The sequence below is a fragment of the Meriones unguiculatus genome, chromosome 6 (assembly GCF_030254825.1).
Source record: "Meriones unguiculatus strain TT.TT164.6M chromosome 6, Bangor_MerUng_6.1, whole genome shotgun sequence".
Taxonomy (NCBI): Eukaryota; Metazoa; Chordata; class Mammalia; order Rodentia; family Muridae; genus Meriones; species Meriones unguiculatus.
The window spans coordinates 95,774,397-95,794,347 of record NC_083354.1 but is presented as its reverse complement, the minus strand read 5'-3'; the positions used below and the strand labels follow the sequence as shown (position 1 = coordinate 95,794,347).

Here is a 19,951-nt window from a genome sequence, read left to right as displayed (position 1 = left end):
ACAGCTTTGCACAGCATGCCTAGGGCTAGGCTGGCTTGCACTCCATGCCCTGGAAAGCCTGGGATGAGGTCACCATGGGCAAAGGAAAGTCACATTGATCAGTTCTTTGTTTATTCTTGGATAAAATGCTCAAGAGCAAGCCAGCGGTGGCAGATGAGATGGTGGTTTTCCTCTGCTCGCTGGCTGTGCCTATCCCAGCAGGATTGTAGCAGGTGTGGGCAAGCATTCAGACACGAGAGCATCAACACTAACCTGAGAGGCAGCTGCAGGTGCGCTAGATTCCTTACCACTCACTGCCTGCTCATTGGCTGAGGCTTCTGCCACTGCTGCCATCTGCACACTGGTATCCTCAGCACCCGGAGGCCCTATTTGCCCCAGACCTTCACTCCCAGGAGTGCAAGGTGGATTGGAGATGGTTTTCCGGCTTTGACCTTTATACCAACTAGGGTAAAACAAGGGGTCCGCAGTTTCCGCTGCTGAAGGGCCTGGAGTTTCAGACTGTGTGGTCTGCTGAGAGCCAGTGGGCACCACCTCCCCCTTAGTCAGAACAGATGAATCCACAAATAAAAAAAGAAGAAGAAGAGGAAAAAGCAGTTGGTGTTATTTCCCTTTGGGTTTGAACACCCTGAGCTCTTTGGGGGGTGCTATAGCAAAATGCTCACCACCATGCTGTGCCTCTGACTGGCATCTTGCCTTCCACTAGGTGGTATCCCAGATAGGGGAACACAGCAGCCTTGAGTGAATAGTAGTTTATAAAATACCCCGTACAGCAAATTATTGACTAGAACGAACTCTGGCATCATGCTGTGGTCCGAAAAACTGATTTTTAAAAACAACCCTGACCTAATTGATAAAACCCAACCCTCATTAATGTCTGCCCTTCTTTCAATGCAGTATAACTAGGATGCTCAGAAGTTCAATGTTCTGGGATATAAAAGGTGTTAGATCTTGGATTCCTAGGGAGACAGAATATCAAAAACAATTCCATGTCTGAGTGCTCTGCAGAATTTTGTCTCTTTCTATAATCTCAACCCACAGAAACAAAACCGGAACCCCTCTTTGACAAGCCTGCTGTTCCCATCTCATGCAACGTTTGGGACTCTGCGCACTGAATGCTCTGGAAGTCAACACCAAGCCCCAGGCTGGATAGCGGCTTTCTAAACGTTTCAGATAAGCTGACCAGGTTCTGCTTCAAGTGCCTGGAACCACGCTCTCTTCAAATGACAAACAAATGGACAACGAAGCTTCATCTGCTCGCCCACCAAAGAAAAAGCCAAGTTGCATTTTAGGGTGACCTACCGGAACTCCTATGGTTTCTCTAGATACCTCATCAATCACATTCACAGGATTCAAGGTTCTGAAGTAGTCACCTTCATTTCTCACCTCGGATAATTTCTATACTGTACTCCATATTTCAATTGATTAAGCAACAAAAAGTAGTTCATACACATGTACATTCTCTCCTTCTCTCTTTCTTCCTCCCTTTCTTTCTTGACAGAGATTGCCTCAGATCCGAGAGTGTTGTTGGTAGAAAAGTGGCATGAAATTAAGTCTTGCCAACAATTCTAATGGTGATGGCCCTTCTGAGTCACCCAGAGGGCTTTCTCCCTGGCGTTGTGACTTTCCTGACCTCCTCTTGTTTGCCACCTACAAGTACGTGGCACACAGTTATTTTTCTTAGAACAAGTTGTTTAGAGTGTTTGGCAATGAGGAAGTTTGACAAGAAGAAACTAGTGAATGGTTACCTGTGTCACCAGGACATCTGCAGCAGGTGGCATGGATGAAAGCGTTTCTGGAGAGACAGCAAGTAGTGGTCCTGGGGAAGCCTGGAGCTCTGAGGTCAGCTGAGAGTTCTCTGGTGACTTTCCCATACTCTCCTCTTCCCCTGATGACTCTATTTGAACATTTTCTACATCTTCTACTTCTACTGAATCACCTCCTTCTCCTTCTTCTGTTTCTCCTGTGTCCTCATCATCTTCCTCTTCTAGTGAGATAAGATATTTTTAAACATTTTATAACTACTATGGTCCCCATGGAAACAGTTAATAATAACTAGCACCCACAGTCTGGGGCTAGCAAAGTCATTCCAACTGATAGTTGAAAATGGTCCAAGTGTACCAGGCTGAAACCTTGTGCTTCTCACATTCACCATGGCACCTTGCTTTCATCCCCAGTACAAAATTGTACCCTCCCCCACTCCCTCATACAACCTCGCTCACAGAGCCTGCTTGCATTTATACACTAGGCACCATATCTGCAAGCTCCTAGAAAGATGAGAGGTGATGTTGTCACTTGCTTATTTCTGTCTTGTTAATGAAAATGCAACCCTTTTCCCATCAGAAAGCAATGGCTTTTTTTTTTTTTAATTCAATGAGTACAACAGCTTTTTGGTATACTAACTACTGTGACCTTTTTAAATCTACTTACTTTAAGATTCACTCAGGTAACATTAATGACAGGCCACATCATATCAAGTACAAATCATAATAACTACGATGATGATGTACCTCTACTGTGTCCATGGAGCTGGTATAATTTAATGACATAGCTAATTGTCCAGCCTGGTACTGTTTGCACTTCTCTTTTATATATCTACTATGGGTCAAGGCAGTCAGAGTTGGGATCAGGTCTAGAATTATTGACTTCCTCTCAAGCATTTCATCAGGATATTTCTAAAAGAGGGAATTCTGAGCCAAAAGTGAAAGACAGTTATAGCTTGTGGACCCTATCCTAATTCCACACTATGGAGGACTCTGTGGCTTCCCAGCATCTCATCCTCAAGTTGATATGCTGTCATACCTAACCCAGAAGTCTTCTATGTTTTCTTTTCAACTCATCTTTAGTTTTTTTCTCTCTTTCTTTGAAACATGATGACTCATGCTCCAGGAAAGAGTTGAAGTTGTGCTGTCATCACTGATGTGAACTATTAAGGATTTCATTATCTGGAGTCAACCTTTTGATAACGGCATTAAAACACTATAAAGATAAACCATCAAACGCTAGGTGGTCCTGTAGTGAGACTGAGAGTCGCATTGGTGTGGGAGCCTGTGAAGTTATGGACGTCCATTCTGGAAGGTTTTGAATGTTCCCCATTTCTCTCACCCACCAGCTTTCCCACGTGTGCAATTGCAACAGGTAGTCAAAGAAATAACATACCTCTGTAAAAATCAATTTCACGGATAATTTTTTCTTCTCTGTTGAGGTTGACTGTGAAATTGGTCATGAGCTCATAACCTTGTTCTATTTTCTCCATCTGAAATGCCTTCGATGCTTCCGAGATCCTGCAGCAAAGACACTTGTTATTTTCTGCCACTATTTAAAGTCTGAGGACCTTGGGTAAAACGAAAAAATGTGCTGTTCCATCAAATAGAAAGTACTCACTTTTGTAACAGGGTCTTGGCATTCTGTGAAAGCAACAGAGATAAGCTTACTTGACTTTTTTTTTTTTTCATGAAGTTGGTGAGATTTTAATTACTCCATTTGTGACTCAGAATCTCCTAGCTAAGTTTCTATATGGCACCCTCTCTACTTACCAAATGGATGCAGCTTTTAGTTAGTAAAATAGTTTTTTTTTTTTAATGAAATGTGAATAAAATAGTGAAAATGTGGTCGCAGTTAGCGCTCAGCATCCATTTTTGGGGTTTGAGTCCCTGCTTCCAAAAAGTATTACCTGCAGAAACACTGCCATTTCCGGCTCATCCATGAACTGGATCCCTGACTCCACCAATTTTGACACGTTCTCCAGGTGGTCAGAATACTTTCTGATAAGAGCTCGGACGTGCTCCAGTTTCTCCTCTTGTGTTCGGGTGATGGCTTGGGTCATTTCAGTCTTCCTCTCCTCCAGGATGCCATAGAGGTAATCGAACTTCTCGCACAGATCCTGTTTCTGCTTTCTGCAGCACTCCTGTTAGTTGAGTTAACCAATGTCAGAAATGAGTTGTGAGAAAGTCCAGTGGAGAAATTACCTGGGCAGTTTAGGAGACAAGAGCATTTACCTATGGAAGTTCTAGCTTTTCTTTATAAAATTCTGCTTTCCTCTACCATATACCTACCTTGTAGTCCAGCATAAACCAGCCACTTCCCTTCCTGGCTCCTGCTCTTCCCTGAGTCTACAACATCCTTCCCTACACCGCAGCAACGACATTACACTACCATGAAGGAACTGTTGGAGTACCACTTCTTCCATCAAGGTTCCCTGGGTCTCTAGGGCTGAATGTCATTGCTTAACCCTCTGATGTCCCATAACAGTCACCACTTATGGCACATATCTACATCTGCAGAAGAGGAAAATGCTAAAAGAAAGTGTCCCCATGCTGCAAGCCTGACTCTCGCTTTTGCATTGGGTGGATGATGCCTCATGAGTCCGTGTTAAATTATAACTAATTAATTCTCCAGGGGTTACATTTTTTTCAGCTCCAGAAGGCTTAGTGTGTGTGTGTGTGTGTGTGTGTGTGTGTGTGTGTGTGTGTGTGTGTATGTGTGTGTGTGTGTGTGTTTGTCTTAAAATCTGACTCAGAGTCCAGGGCCTTCAGGGCTGAGAGCAGGTTGTGAGACATAGTTATCCCACCTCGCTCTCCTGCCATAGGAACCCAATCAATTTATGTGTGACACCTCTGACCTCACTGTGACCCTTATCTCTTGCCCTTTCAGCTTAGTAAGCCTCATTCTCTTTGTTGACAGGCCTTGCTTTCTTCTCACGTTTTGAGTCTATTAAATATCTAATGTATAGTCATTCTTGGGAATAGGCTATGGGTCTACCTACACGTCCACCAAGTAGAAGAATGTTTCACAAATGCAGAAAAAAAGCATTGATTCCATAGCTTCTCCCTTTTTAGATTTATTTTATGTGTATAAGTGCTTTGTCTGTGCCTAGAGAAGATGAAAGAGTACATTGGATCCTCTGAACCTGGAGCTACAGCATGCTTGTGAGCCCCCATGTAAGTGCTGGGACTTGAACCCAGGTCTTCTTTAAGAGAAAACAGTACCCTTAGCCAACAACCCTCAACCAACTTCTACAGCCCACCCTACCTCCCATCGTTTCTTGGTATGTGGATTGATTTCTGTTTGCTTGCTTGAGATTGGGTTTTGGTTACTTCTTTGTGTTAGTTCAGGGTCTCACATTAAAGCTTTAGGCTATCCTGAAACTCACTGTGTAGCCCAGACTAGCCACAAACCTCCAGTGATCCCACTTCTCCAGTCTCTTAAGTGTTAGTACAACAGGCATATATGTTCAGCATTTTTATGGGGGGGGGAGTGAGTGTATGGTAAAACCCACTGCTTTCTCAGTTAACTTTAAAATATAATCAGAACTGAGTCTGAAAATAGGTGTCCTAATGGGTGGATAATTCTGCTCTCAGAAGTAGGATCATTAGCTGGTAAATCCTCATGTCGTGTGTGTGGAACACTCTCCTCTGTGTTGTCTGGGAGGCCTCGAGGCTCCTAAAACAATATAGGCTGATGCCTTTGCTTTTGATTGGTCACCAAAAGTAAATTGTGAGGCTCTATTGGCAAAGACTCCATATACTTTGATTGCAGGGCATAATCAATCTGGAAGTCAGCAGGGAGGGTAGTTTTCATAGGTGCTATTTGTTCAGGCTGCTGGGAAAGAAAAGCCGTCAACAGTCTTACCCACTGGCAGATCCCGCATGATACCATGTTGACCTGGCAGGCAAAATGTGCCCCCCGGGGCAATAGTGACATAACTGACATGGGAGTAACTAGCCACTTTCTTATCGGATTTTAGGGATCTGTGGCTGGTGCTGACCTGGTCAAAGTGTCATGTCTGGGGAGGTCATAGGACCTAGGAGGAAACCTACTATTCTATTATTGTTTATAAAATGGGCATGTTGTCAAACTGCCATCTAATATGTATGTTCATACCTGTAGATTATATTGAACTGGACATGGTTAATGACAATACTCATAACTGGTCAAAGCGTTGAGAATAAGTGATGGTTGATTGCCTGGCCCTAAAAGGTGCATCTGTGTCACTCCCTTCCATAGAAGAAGGGACAGAATGTAAGAGCCAGAGACTGGGAGGAATGCTACAAGATGCTGTCTGCTGAACATGACATGGTTATTGAATCCCTGAACTCATAAAAGCCATAGTTGCCTCTCAAGACCTGCCTAAGACTGAGCTGCTAACATTCCTGTGTGGAGAGGAGTCTTCACTCCTACCTTAGGAGCTATTGGTAGTTAACGGCTGCTGAGGGAGAGCATCATTTTCTTTTGTTCGGAATTATTATCACTGCTAAGATGTCCATGCTCCAGTAAATAGCCTGTGTTCACGAAAGCAGTCATGAACACTTATGTTCATAAATATGGTCATATAAGAACAGAAAGTAGGGGAAGGTATTGGAAAGAAGAAAACATCCAGAGAGAGTGGTATTGGGAGCAAGATACGATCAGAGTACATCATATAAACTAAATTGTCAAAGAATTTTAAAATGTTTGTTTGTTTGCTTGCTTGTTTTTGAGACAAGATATTTTTACGTAGTCCTGGTTGACCTGGAACTCACTCTTTAGACCAGGCTTACCTCAAAGTCACAGAGGTCAACCTGCCTGTGCAGTACAGGGATTAAAGGCATGTGCCACCATGCTCAGCCCAAATAATAAAAATTTTAAATCTTGCATTAAATGTTTGTGAACTGAAAATAGGCATTTATCAGATCTGCTATGCTGAAAGTGGGCTTTTAAAGGCAAGAACTCTCAAAATGTTCCAGATTTACATTTCTTAGTTCATTGTGTCAATACAATTAACTGCTCACTATATACCAGGTATCATGCAATCTAAAAGTCTGCCATGATTTTCCAGTGTTTGGGAAATGGTAAATCCATCATAACTGATAACTGCAAAACAAAATAATTATATTTTCTAATTTCTAACAGAAAAGATTCATGATCTTCGCTTGCTTGTTTGGCCTGTAATATAATTATCTCCAGACTGTGATAAAAGACAAATCTGGCCCTAAAATGTGTGAAAACTCGACCTTTACCCCTGGAATCATAAGGTTGGAACCTAGAAGTTTTGATAAGTTAGGAATTTCAGGTAACCCAATATGGAGATGCTTTGGAAGAAGAAATCTCACTGAATTGTTCTGTTTCCTCTGAGGCTGCCTGGGTGCCTTACTTTCTTTTGCAGGGGCAGGGGTACAAAAATTCTGTCAACAAATAATAAACACCCTGGCTATCAATTTTCTTGGTATAGTTAAAGAACAGGCATGTGCTGCTCAATAAAATAGTCAACTATTCTAAATGAAATCCTTCCTGTGTCTTTGTAAATGTGAAATCTGCACTGCTTTCAATGGTAACTGTGCAGTAATCTGAAAAATAGAATGGGGAAAATGTAGACTTCATGGGAGAAAACACGGGTTTCTTTCTAGCTATGTGCCTGCATTTAGAGAACTTTAAAGATGCTTTTTGCCTGGTAAATGTGATTGCAACCCTTTTTCTCTGTTCTCCACAAAAATCTTATTCTCTTCAAAGATGCTCCCTTGCTTTTTTTTTCATAGTACTTTATATCAATAAATAGATTAAGACCAATTTTCATCTTTATTTCCCTGCTTCTCTAGATAATAATTGAATTAAGATAGATAGTTCATGAACTTTTAAGTTTGTTTTTTTTCACATAGCTTCATCTTTTATGTCTCTGGTTTCTATGCTGTGTGTTTGTGTGTATGTGTGTGTGTGTGTGTGTGTGTGTGTACCTTGCACCTGTATGCATGTGCTTAGACAAACTATGCAAAGTTATGGAAACCACTTATTCTCAGAACAATTTTTTAAAAGATGATGTGTAGACAAGGAAATCATGACATTTACAGGCAAAAAAAAGGGGGGGGGGACTAGAAAAGATCATCCTGAGTGAGTATTCCAGAAACTGAAAGACACACATGGTATATACTCATTTATAAGTGGATACTAGACATACGATATAGAATAATCATACTAAAATCCATACACCTAAAGAAGCTAAGCAAGAAGGAGGACCCTGGGGAAGATGATCAATCCTCATTCAGAAGGACAAACGGGATAGACATTGGAAGTAGGAGAAAATAGAGATCAGGATAGGAGCCACCACAGAGGGCCTCTGAAAGACTCTACCCAGCAGGGTATCAAAGCAGATGCTGAAACTCATAGCCAAACTTTGGGCAGAGCACAAGGAATCTTATGAAGGAAGAAGGAGATGAAAGACCTGGAGGGGACAGGAGTTCCACAAGGACAGCAACAAAACAAAAAAAAAAAACAAAAAAAACAAACAAACAAACAAAAAAAACACAAAACTGGGCACAGGGATCTTTTCTGAGATTGTAGCCAATGGCAACTCAGTGACCAAGTGGGTGTCCTAGTAAGGGGAACAGGGGTTGTCTCTGACATGAACTTAGTGACTGACTTTTTGATCTCCCCCCCAACACACACACACACACACACACACACACACACACACACACATCGAAAAGGGGGAATAGCCTTATCAGGCCACAGAGGAATACAATGCAGCCAGTCCTGATGAGACCTGATAGGTTAGGGTCAGATGGAAGGGGAGGAGGACCTCCCCTGTAAGTGGACTGGAGGAGTGGCATGGGAGGAGAAGAAGAAGGGAGGGCGGGATTGGGAGGGCATGAGGGAGGGCGCTACAGCTGGGATACAAAGTGAATAAATTGTAATTAATAAAATAAAAATGTTAAAAAGAAGATGTGTATAGCAATATCAGGCCAGATTGGATAACTGATGGTATCTCTCTGACTCTACAGCTTCAAGACTGTGACTTAGAAGTCTGGAGATAGTCTGATGTTCTTCAGGCTACATTTCTTTCTCCATTCCCAGCCAGTTTTAGACCGTCGTCTACAGAAGTAAGACCTAAACATCAGGCCCAGTTTAGGCATGGGCCACAGGCATGACAGAAAAATTCTAAAGTGGTTTTGGCCGCTGCTTTCACCATGTAAGGAGCACAGCTCTGTGTCTAAAATAACCTGGAGATAAAGCCTGAGCCTTGCCACTTGTCACTGAGCAACTGTGGCTCCACCCCCCATTCATGTCTCCACCACATTCCTCCAGCATTCATCTGGACACACTTGTGCAGAAATGCAGCTGCATGGGAGAGATAGTACTTCAAAAGTCCCATTCCTTTCTCCCCAAAATACACATGAGAAACAGACGTCAAGTTAATAATACTGAGCAAAGAACCATCTTAAGTGAGATGAAGAGTTTGCCCAAGCATTCATTCACAAGGGTCCAGCATAGACACTTGCTGAGGCCTCATGAGCACAGACTAGAATGTTTCTAGTAAAGGAACAAATTAGGCCTTTAGGCACAGGCTGGGCCTCAGCCTCTGGCCTCTCAGTCTCTGCCTTCTCAGCCTGTGCCCTTGCTCATCAAACAACTCTGTACTGGACAAGGTCTGGAGTCTCCCAACTGATTCTCACTCTATTGAATTGTGTCATTCCTTCTTATGAGGAGAATGGCTAAGTAACATGTGGCATTTATATAATGCTTGCTGTTGATATCCTTAGCATCGTGACTTCTCTGGGCCAGTCCAGGCCATCTAAAATCTTCCTGGATAAATGTTGTGAAGCCTGAGGGCAGATGAACACAGGCTCAGGAAAGCCATATGGCCAGATGAGCAGATGTTTTGCTCGCTGCACTCTGCAGACAGCATGCACCCAGGAAATATTCTCTTTTTGTTACCAATATTTGGGGTTCCCCTAAGAATAGACTGAATGCCGATTTCCCCATTCATTTGCAGTTTTCTTCCTGGAGGGAGCTGCCCAACTTTGACATTTTGCGTAAGCAGGACCCTGGTAATCCGCTTACACCATTTACAACAGGCTTCAGTAGGTGAAGTGATGTTTCATTTGTATTATCCAGACAAGTGTACGTGTTCCATGATGATTCAAGATGATGTGATATAACACTAAGCTCCTTGAATGTGCCTTTTTCCCAATTTTATCACCATAACAATGTATTATCACCCCAATGTCAAGCTGGGGAAATTAAAGGACAAAGAATTTAAGTTGCTCATCTCCCACCACCCTTTGGGGGTTATAGGCACCGAGGGTGTTTGCTCGCCTGCTCTCAGGCCCTTTAAATCAGAGCATAGGAATCATCGTTGGCAGCCCCTACATCTCCACATGAAACACCCAAACTAATGAGAGAGCCACGCTTGTCCACGCATGTGTTCCTTCATGCCTAGTGTTGTTAAAAATATTAGACTCACTTTACAAACAGGAGAAATACAAGAGTATGTAAGTAAAGCATTGAAAACTGCCATGCATGATGGCTTATATATCCTGTCCAGAATTCATAAGCCTGAGAAAGGGCATTACTGTGAGTTCAAGGCTGGCCTGGGCTACAGAGTAATAACCTGTCAGAAACAAATGAAAAACAAACAAAGCCCCCAACCCCATCCTGCTACTTTTCTCCTCACCTTTCCTCCCATGAAAGTACTTTTTAGATATGTATGTATAGATCCAAAATGGACATGAATGAGTCTGCATATCCTATGTAATATGCATAGTCCGATACCTGTGATGCCTTTTTTGTAATCGTTTCCTTAAGAAGTCCAACAACTGAAATAAACATGTCAACCTGATTTTATTTTTCTTCAAAGTACGTGGGATTGAACTAGTGTCTTTGTGTACAGTAAGATCTCTTTACACTCAGCCTGTTTTTATTTTTATTTTATTTTATTTTTATACAGGCTACTCTAGAACGTCTAATCCCCAGCTACTTCCTAAGTAGCTAGGATTATAGGTGTGCATCAGCAAGCCTGGTGAGAAAATGTGCACTTTAAAGATCACTAATATCTTAATGACTTGAAAATTGTGACAAGAGACCTTCCCTAGGAATCTGTGGAAATATGTACAAAAGTCTGCCGTGTTGGATGGAGTCATCGCCAGCAAAGAAGGGATGATGATGCTGACCTTGGCTGCTCTCCATACTGTCCCTAACTAAACCCCTTCTGCTGAATTAGCTCTGTACTTTCTTGGCTGGTTCGCAAGTGTAATTAGAGACAGCTGCTTCCTGCTGAGACCCTGGCTAGCCTCTGCGAAAGATGCCTGTTGTCCTTCCTAAACGCAGCCAGAATCAAGTTGCTCCCTTGCCCAAGACCTTAGTGGCCATGGGACTCACCATGCATCTTTTGATGTCTTTATCCCAGACAGGAAGCCAGCTTCTCCAGAGTCCCAAGAGGTGGCTAGAGATTGCCTCGCTCCCCACAAGCAACAGGCTGTTTATACACATCTGACTCAACTCAACTTAGCCCATATTGAGCTGCTGATTCATGGCTAGTGACTGGCTGCACTGTAAATAAGTAAAGAGGTAACAGCTTAGAGTGTCCATTTCTGAATCTTCTAGGCACTTCACCAAGAGAAAATATTCCTTCTGTAAGTGAATCTCCACGTATCAAAGATCTTTTCAGTAATATGAGTGTGGCAAAGAAAGAAAACTGGTTTGGGTGATGTGTGACTCTAAGATGGAATAACTATAACTAATTGAAATCTTGAAGTCATCCTCTAGGAAATGGTCTTGGACTTGTGATAGACTTCACCTTGGTAATAGAAGATAAGACCGCACACTCCATGCCAGGTACTGTGCTGAGCATCTTCATGCCTATAAGCTCTACAGGATAGGTGCGATTGTCCCCTTTTCACAGAAGAGGAAACCAAGGCACTGGATATGCTATGGAGTAACATGGATGGATCTTAAAAACCCAGTGCTAAATTCAAGACACAAAGAAGTTACAATGAAACGGCATTTGTAAAATTAAAAGACATGAATGCTATGATGGTTTAAATGAGAATGATCCCCATAGGCTTATATATTTGAATGCTTGGTCCCTATTTGGTAGAATCATTTGGGGAAAGATTAGGAGTTACGGCCTTATTAAAGGAAGAGTGTCACTGAGGGGAGGTTTTGAAGTTTCAAAAGCCCACATCAGACTCAGAGTCTCTCTCTCTCTCTCTCTCTCTCTCTGCCTTCATCTTGAAGGTAAGCTGCAGATCCTCAGCTACTGCTGCGGTGCCATGCCTGCCTGTTGCCATGCTCCTCACAATAATTACCGTAGACGCAACCCCTGAAAGTGTAAGCAAGCCTCAGTTAACTGCCTTCTATAGGTTGCCTTGGTCATGGTGGCTCTTCATAGCAATAGAAAAGTAACTAAGACACATACAAAACAATACATATTTTATGAAAATGCACACACACAGAGACAATCCAATGTGTTAAAACTATTATCTTTGGGAAATGAGAACAGAAGGAAATACCAGGTAATAAGAGAGGCCTTCACACAACAAGAAGAGCAAGAAGAGTGTATGAAATGCTGAGTAGTCAATACCCCGGCATGCTGGCCAGAATTTCTCCTCCTCAGGGTCCTCATGATGACTACCAGGAGAATATGGGCATGTAGCTCACAGCTTCACCAGACTTCCTGAAATTTCCATAAGCATTTCTGAAGACTATTCAGGTTTCCACCAAGAAACCTTGTTAAATAGTAGCAAGTGTTCATTTCCATTTCTGACAACTAATTTGTCTTGTTGCTAATCTTTCAAAAGAAATTGACTGAGGAAGAACACACACACACACACACACACACTAACTGCTTGAGTAACTGTGGTAAAAATCTGCCTCATCAAGTTGAGAGGTAAGTTTTCTTAAGTGCCGGGAAGTGTTTCAGAAATATATCAGGAAGCAGGCTATTCTATTGAAACATTGGTATAGGATTTCTAGTGTATCAGGGAGACAACCACTAGCCCCTAGGAGTTTCAGGATTGGCATTGATTCCCTATGAGTCAGCTGACCTACCTCAATAGTTTTACAGGTGTCCTCCAGCTGGCTGATCACTCCCTGGATTCGATCGTTGCTTCCCACCAGTACAGCAATGCCGTCACTGAGCTCTGTCTAATGAAGAGAAAACAGACCTCGGGATATTAGAAGTTTCTTAAACATGGATGATCATGGGCTAGTCACAGCATGATCCTCGAGGGTGGTTAATTCCCATGGTATCTATGGAAGTTAACATGGAAACCTATTAGTAAACCTGAAGCTACTCTGACCAAAGAAGAAAGGAGTGGAAGTCCCACTTCCCATCCCTCTGCTCATCCCATGGATTTCCTGACTCTGAGAGCAGTCAAAAGCATATACCATAGTGTTCCTTGGGGATAGGGGAGGGGGTATAAGTGGGCAAAGGAAATTAAAAGTGAGTTGAAAAAAAATAACAGCAACAAATGTAAATCTTGATTGTCGGCTCTATCAGGTTTTATAAGAGTTTGGCTTCCAAGTCGGTTTGACCTCTGATCTTTGAGGTAAAATTGGAATCAGTGATTGTAAGTGGGAGCAATTTAGATATACTGACACATGTGCCCCCTTATCCACATAGAAGCATCCATTCTGGGCCGCCGCGGCTACATGATGCAGGGCCGATCGGCTGCTGGAGAGACTGTACTGCGTTAGAATGAGGAGGCTCAAATCTAGTCTCTGAGGTGAGGGACATGTACTACATTCAAAGGGTGCTTTTTAGCATCTGGCCTAGGTGACTTGAAGGCCAGCAGGAGATATAGACTTCCAATTGTTCTGTAACTGTGTGCCATGATTATGACTCTCACACAGAAAGAGTGGGTGGGAAAAGGTTTTGAGGAGGGCAAGAGAACATTTTATTGATAAACAATAAAAATCATTCTAGGACAGGAGGAAGAAAGTGAAGACTATCTAAATCTTGTCTGTAGTTTAACTCCAAGATATCTTTAGCAGGTGGCACTTGACTTAACACTCCGTATCTTCAGCAACCTCCAAAGGTTACAGAGAGTGACCCAGCTCTTCTCCACCTTTTCCTGAACCTTAGCCTTCTCTCCCTCACTGGCACACCCCACAGCCTTGAAGGAAATCGGATATGAGACAAACTGCGAGACTACTCCTGTAGGGCCTCCCGCATGCACCCTCCCTTTTCTTGGGCTCCAGTCTTTGGCTCATGGAGCTGACTCACTAGTGCTTAGAAGAGGCGGGGGAGGAGAACTGAAGTGCCTACCTTCTGCCTCTGGAACACGTGGGTCAGGGGAGCCACCTGGCAGTCCTTATGAGCGCCAAAAACCTTGCACAAGGAGCAGGTGGGCACCTCACAATTCAGGCAGTAAATATTGATGCGCTCCTCTTCATGATCTTCACACATGGGCTGGTCTGACTTCTTTTCTGGCCTAGGAGGAGGTGAGAAGATAAATATCCATCCACATCGACCAAGGCAGAGCAGAGGAGTGACAAGCTTTGCAAACCCACTGATCCCGGGTCCAATGCATACGGACAGAAGCCTACAAGAAACTCAAGAGTCCTAGGCAGTCTGGAGAATTGAAGCCAGAATCTTTAGCCTCTATAGAATATTGTGAGGGCAGCTATAAAGAGGAAGACTTAGTAGACATCTTAAGATATTACTTATGGAAATGGATTCCACAAAAGCAACACTGTATGCCAACAGAGGAAGACACAGGTCCAAGGGATTTAACCCAAGGAGGAGTAAAAGGAATTCCAAACAGAGAGTAGAACCCAGCACTGAAAGGGCTCAGTCTGCAGCAGAAAGCTGATAGTCAATAACTAACTTTGAAAAATAAAAATAAAAACAGGACATAGGGCTTCAGCGGCAGACCATGTCTTACAAAAAAGGAATACAGTGAAAGATATCTGATGAACCATTGGCCTCCACACACATGTGCACACATACATGCCCACACATGAACATTCACACATGCATAACACACACACACACACACACACACACACACACACACATCTGGTAGAGTAATAATAGAATTCACCTCAGAGACTTTTGAGAAAACCATAGAATCACACCTGAGCCACAGAGAAAGCTCTGAACAGAGTCTAACAAACAGCATGGAGTCATTTTGTTTATTATATGTGCAAATTAATCACTATTTACAATACTAATATTAAACAAATTAGTGTCTTCTTTTGCCTAGCTCAAACTGTGGAAGATGCATCACCATGCAGAATGTTAAATAAAGCCAGGATTTGTCAAGACTCCAACTGTTCTGTAAGAGGTCAGGGTTGAATAATACTTCAAAAATTCATCCTGACAACATTTTTCCCTTTCTGTTGACACTCCTAAAGTCTAGAGCTGAGGTTAGTTTATTCTGTACATCCAGGGTTATTCTAAGGTCATCTAATAAATCTCGAGGCTTGGAGTTCAGGTCTGTTTGTCTTCACAGTTTCAGGAACAGCTAGTTTTATGTGACTAAGCTACTTTAGGCAACTCCAAAAGCAACTTGAGCTTAATAAACAATATAAGAATTTTATAATCACAAATATATCCCTATTTCATTCTACTTTTGCTTTAGTGGTAGAGATTTGACTCACTGTTTTTGTACCGTTTGTTCCCCATCCCTTGAAAGGACATCAGGCTGACTTCATGTTAAAGTAGTATTACTAACACAGCAAGTTACTTGTTAGTAACATTTCCTGTCCTCTAGATTTCACAGTAAATGCTATCATGTTCATGTTTGAAGTTCCCACTAGGTGAGAAAGAAAAATCGCAATAAATAGAACACAGAAGACTGTCCTTGGTGCCCTTGTCTTTGGGAGCTACATTTGGAGTCCCTGCTCTGTGAAATGCACTGTGCATGATTCTGAAACCATTGTCACATAAATGACTTTCAATAATTGGCTGGTTATTAGTTGCCAGGGTAGTCTCTTAAGGAGACAATGTACAGTTGAAATTTTTTTGAGGTTATAATATAACTACAGCATTTCTCCCTTCTCTTTCCTCCCTCCACACCCTCCCATCTAGCAGCCCTCTTGCTCTCTTTCAACTTCATGGTCTTTTTTAAAGTTGGTATTACATACATATATGTATATACATGCATATTTCTAAATAAGACCTGCTCAGTCTATGTAATGTTACTCCAATTGTGTTTTCAGGACTTACTATATGGTATTAGATAACCGACTGGTGTGTTATTCCCTAAGAAGGACTATTTCCCCACTCTCAGCATTTGTTAGTTGCCTATAGTTCTCTGGATTGAAGCTCGTGGTCTTTCCCCACACACTTTGGCATGTGTGTAGGTTTCCTTGCTCGTCTTGTGTTTAGTAAGTCATGTTGAAGGGATGCAGTTTGGGATGTAACTTCTGATGTTAATACTAGACACAGTCTTACAGCAAACTCCACAATCTGCTGGCTTTTAGAGTCTTTACCACCACCCCTACCTCCTGCCCTGCCCTGTTCTCCAATGTTCGCTGAGCTTTGGGTGCGGGAATGTTTTGTAGATGTATTTATCTGGATCCCTCTGTTGAATTTTAATACAGTAAAATACAGTGCAATCAGATCTGTAACACTTCTTTTCAAGCGATTTGGAAGCAAGGAAAACAGGTGCCTGCAATATGTCATCAGCAATTCTTCCTCAGTTCCATCTATAGCCTGGTGCTATCTAATTTAGCTCTGAATCTTGAGCAGAAACTAATGGCTATGATAATCACAATAATTTCATGCTAGATTAATTGAACAACTTTCCTGCAAAGCGTGCAAGGCATTTACAGCCCTGCAGATGTTCCATGGGCACAGGCTCCTTGTAATAAGGATCATAAGGGGTCCACTTCTACACGATTTCCCCATGGCTACCAAGGTTTTAGTCTCAAATAACCTGTGCAGAATTGAGCTAGCGGTCTTCGCACCATGCCTTTTAGGAACAAACTCTGTAGTTTCCTCTCTAAGAAGGGAACTGGATAGCTTGTGTGGTGTGATAAATAAAAAGATTTAAAAATGTTGTAATGGCTGGATGCCTATGACATAGCAATTAATCAGCAAGCGAGTAATAAGAGTGGGCCGTAACAGGGAAACAGCCTGAAATGCATTTCCCCTCCCTTTTCTGTAAATGAAGTTTCTGCAGACCAGCATTACACCTTGCCTTGAAAGTTACATAGAGCCAACATGGCAAATGATGATGTCAGACTGTTTTTTAAAGTATAAATATTACTATTATTTAGACTAGAAACTGGGAGATGTTTCTTAATTTATGTCCATGTTTGTGCTAGAGTCTTTCTGTATCAAAGGATCTGGAATTATAAGAAACCAGCAATGTATCAACATAATTTAAACGAATGTGATACAAGGCTGTGGGTGGCATTCTACCTTCTTCAACATGACTCTTTGATGGCCCACAAGCATACACACCAGTGCCTTCTCTCCTCCATGAACAGCTCTGTCTCATTGGTGAGGACTAACTCAGAAAAGCCTTTAACAAACACCTTAGTGCATCAGCCGGTTAAGACAAAAACACACAGAGCAGCCAGTGGGCCTGGCTCTCACCTGCTCTTACCTGGTGGATTCCTGCTTGTAGATATCGATGATGTTTTCCACCAGCAGGTTCCTCTGCAGCCCATAGACCCCGTGTCTATCTAACACCACCTCATGTCTGCAAGAGGGACAGCGGAAGCGGCCCCCTGACGCCACGGTGGTGCCTCCTCTTGTCGGTAAATATGGGTTAGAGGCCTACTCTTGCCAAGAAAAAACAAAAAAAGAAAAGAAAGAAAAAGAACAGAGTAACCCCACGGGGAGCTTTTTTGGAGACTTGTTTTCCCTCTCTGACACTACACACAATGTGGACTCCTCAGGGCTTACTGCAAGCAGTCCTGAAACACAGGGCCCTCCCTGGGCCGCAGCCCTCCCTGGTCTGTGAGGGGCACTTTTCTGTCTTGTGTTTTCATAACCCAGAGTTTCAGCTAGAAGCTCCCATGCTCATACACTGGGCAGGAACCCATTTTCAATCTTTAAACAGACTCAGTGATCAGTTTTGTTTTACTAAAGACAAACGTGGTTCTTAGAATTAAAACACAATGGGATTTGTGAGTGAGGAGGGGTTGGCAACCAAGCTCAGGGAAATTATTCTAATACTCTGAAAGCAGCCTCGGAAAGCTCTCTGAGGGAGCTGACTTTGACTGCAAACGCTTGGGGCAGGGCGGAGGGACTCCCAGGAGCCTCCACGTTCCGGACAAACCTACCTGGAAGATGTCGCTGGCGCATTTCCTACACAGGTTGTGCTGGCAGGGAAGAATGACCACAGGCTTCGTGAACATCTCCAGGCAGATGGGGCAGATCAGTTGCTTCTCCAAGTTATCCATGGTCTGCTGCTCTTTGGAGAAAGACTTGTAATTCAGAGAAGTGCTCATTTCCTGGCCGTCCCTAAGCGTGATGCCAGGGCAAGGGTGCTCCCAAATGGCTCCGTCGAGTGTTTCCTGGAAATAATTCCAAGGACTGTACGATCAAGTGTCCTTTATGTTTCTCGCTGTGGAGGACATTGTTTCAGGCCCTGGTTCAGAGTGGGTGATGGAGCTGTTTTTAGCAACCAAGGTCACATGGCCCTAGACTGACTTATCCATATAAGCCAGTGACAGGAGGATGGATTCTGACAGGTGACAGAGAACAGGAGTCAACATTCTTGCCCTGGGGAATAAGGGAGTGGGTGGAAAGGGGATTACAAGTCCCATTTAGCAGGGGTTACAAGGGGAGGGCGATCTGAAGCCCACAGTTGTCAACAACAAATGCAAATGTGCGTGCCTACCCTCTGAGCCATGCCCTGGGCGAGCATTTGGAAAGAACTTAGTGACAGGCTCCTTCAGAATGCAACCCCACGGTGTAACCGTGTAAGAAGCATTGTTTCTTCAGACTTCATGAAGGAAACAAGCCACCCAAAGTAACACGGTAGCAACTGCTTCCGTGCAAGTAAGCGAAACTTGTCCTGCAGATCTCCATTTGGTCCCACAGGACAATCCTGTGAAAAAAGCAGTGTATGGTGTTAAGTATTTCATCTTTGCAGCACAGGAAAACATTCCAATTGCAAAGCTGAACGTGGTACCCTTTGGCCATAAACGGACGTGCAAACACTTTTTCTTTTTGTGGCTGTTTATGTGTATGTATGGATGTTTGCGTGTGTGGGTGAGCATGCCGTGCACATGCGTGTGTCTGGCACCGAGAGTCACTCTCCATCTTAGGCACAGAGCAGGGCCCGTTGAAGCCAAAGTTGGCTGATTACTGGAGCTAGCCATCTTGCTCAGGCGATCCCCCTGTTTCCTCTGGAACTACAGGTGGGAAGCCACGCCCAGCAGGCACTTACATGAGTTGTGGGAATCTGAACTGGAGTCCAAGTGTTGAGGATGTTGAGGATGTCCTTCCTAGAATGCCCTCTTTCCTCCAGTATCTCCCCCCCACACACACACATACACCCTAAAACACAAAGAAAGTTTGTGACAGTCTGTTACCAATGAAGCTTACTTTACGACAGCGATACTTAATGGGATGGCAGCTGCCATGTGGATTGCGTGCTGGAGGGAAAATAGAGTCCTAGATATTGCCCAATCTGTTCCTAAGGTGTTTGTGCATTTTGCCCTTTATCCAAGGCCATTTTTAAAATTGTAGTATCCCTAGTAATGTCCAGTATTCTTGGTCTGCTCTTCTATCATAAACACAGACTCTGACATTAGCCAGGAATTTGTAAAAAAGACTTTTAAATTAATTTATTTAATCACTTTACAGCCTGATCCCAGCCCCCTCCTTCCTCTCCTCCCAGTACCACCCTCATACCCCCTTCTTCTTCCACCCCCTTTCCCCCAACCCTGCTCCTCTCTTTCTTCGAAAAGAAAGCTAGGCTCCAAGGGGTACCAACCCACTTTCATACCTCATGTTTCAGCAGAACTAAGCACATTCTCTCCCACTGAGATTTGACAAGGCAGCCCAGCTAAGGAAAAGGGATCCAAAGGCAGGCAACAAAGAGCCTCTACTCCCTTTGTGAGGAACCCACAGGATGGCCAAGCTACATATCTGCTACATATGTGTAGGGGGCTTAGGTGTCTAGGTGCCACCCATGCAAGCTCTTTGCTTGGTGGCTCAGTCTCTGTGAGCCCCCATGGACCCAGGTTAGTTTACTCTGTAGGTCTTCTGTGTCCTTGATCCCTCCAGCTCCCT

General features: G+C 43.2%; 1 protein-coding gene across 1 annotated transcript in view; it reads right to left on the bottom strand.

Moving 5' to 3' along the window:
• Trim55 (tripartite motif containing 55) overlaps nucleotides 1–18,561 on the bottom strand; it is a 38,515-nt gene extending 19,954 nt beyond the window's left edge. The window contains exons 1-9 of the mRNA XM_021652735.2: nucleotides 17,992–18,561; nucleotides 17,310–17,482; nucleotides 14,018–14,183; nucleotides 12,799–12,894; nucleotides 3,671–3,904; nucleotides 3,382–3,404; nucleotides 3,157–3,281; nucleotides 1,746–1,984; nucleotides 253–537 (exon numbers count right to left, since the gene is read on the bottom strand). Coding sequence (XP_021508410.1) covers nucleotides 253–537; nucleotides 1,746–1,984; nucleotides 3,157–3,281; nucleotides 3,382–3,404; nucleotides 3,671–3,904; nucleotides 12,799–12,894; nucleotides 14,018–14,183; nucleotides 17,310–17,482; nucleotides 17,992–18,159 — 1,509 coding nt within the window. The 5' untranslated portion in view covers nucleotides 18,160–18,561. The remainder of the gene's footprint in view (nucleotides 1–252; nucleotides 538–1,745; nucleotides 1,985–3,156; nucleotides 3,282–3,381; nucleotides 3,405–3,670; nucleotides 3,905–12,798; nucleotides 12,895–14,017; nucleotides 14,184–17,309; nucleotides 17,483–17,991) is intronic.
• Between the last annotated feature and the right edge of the window lie 1,390 nt (nucleotides 18,562–19,951).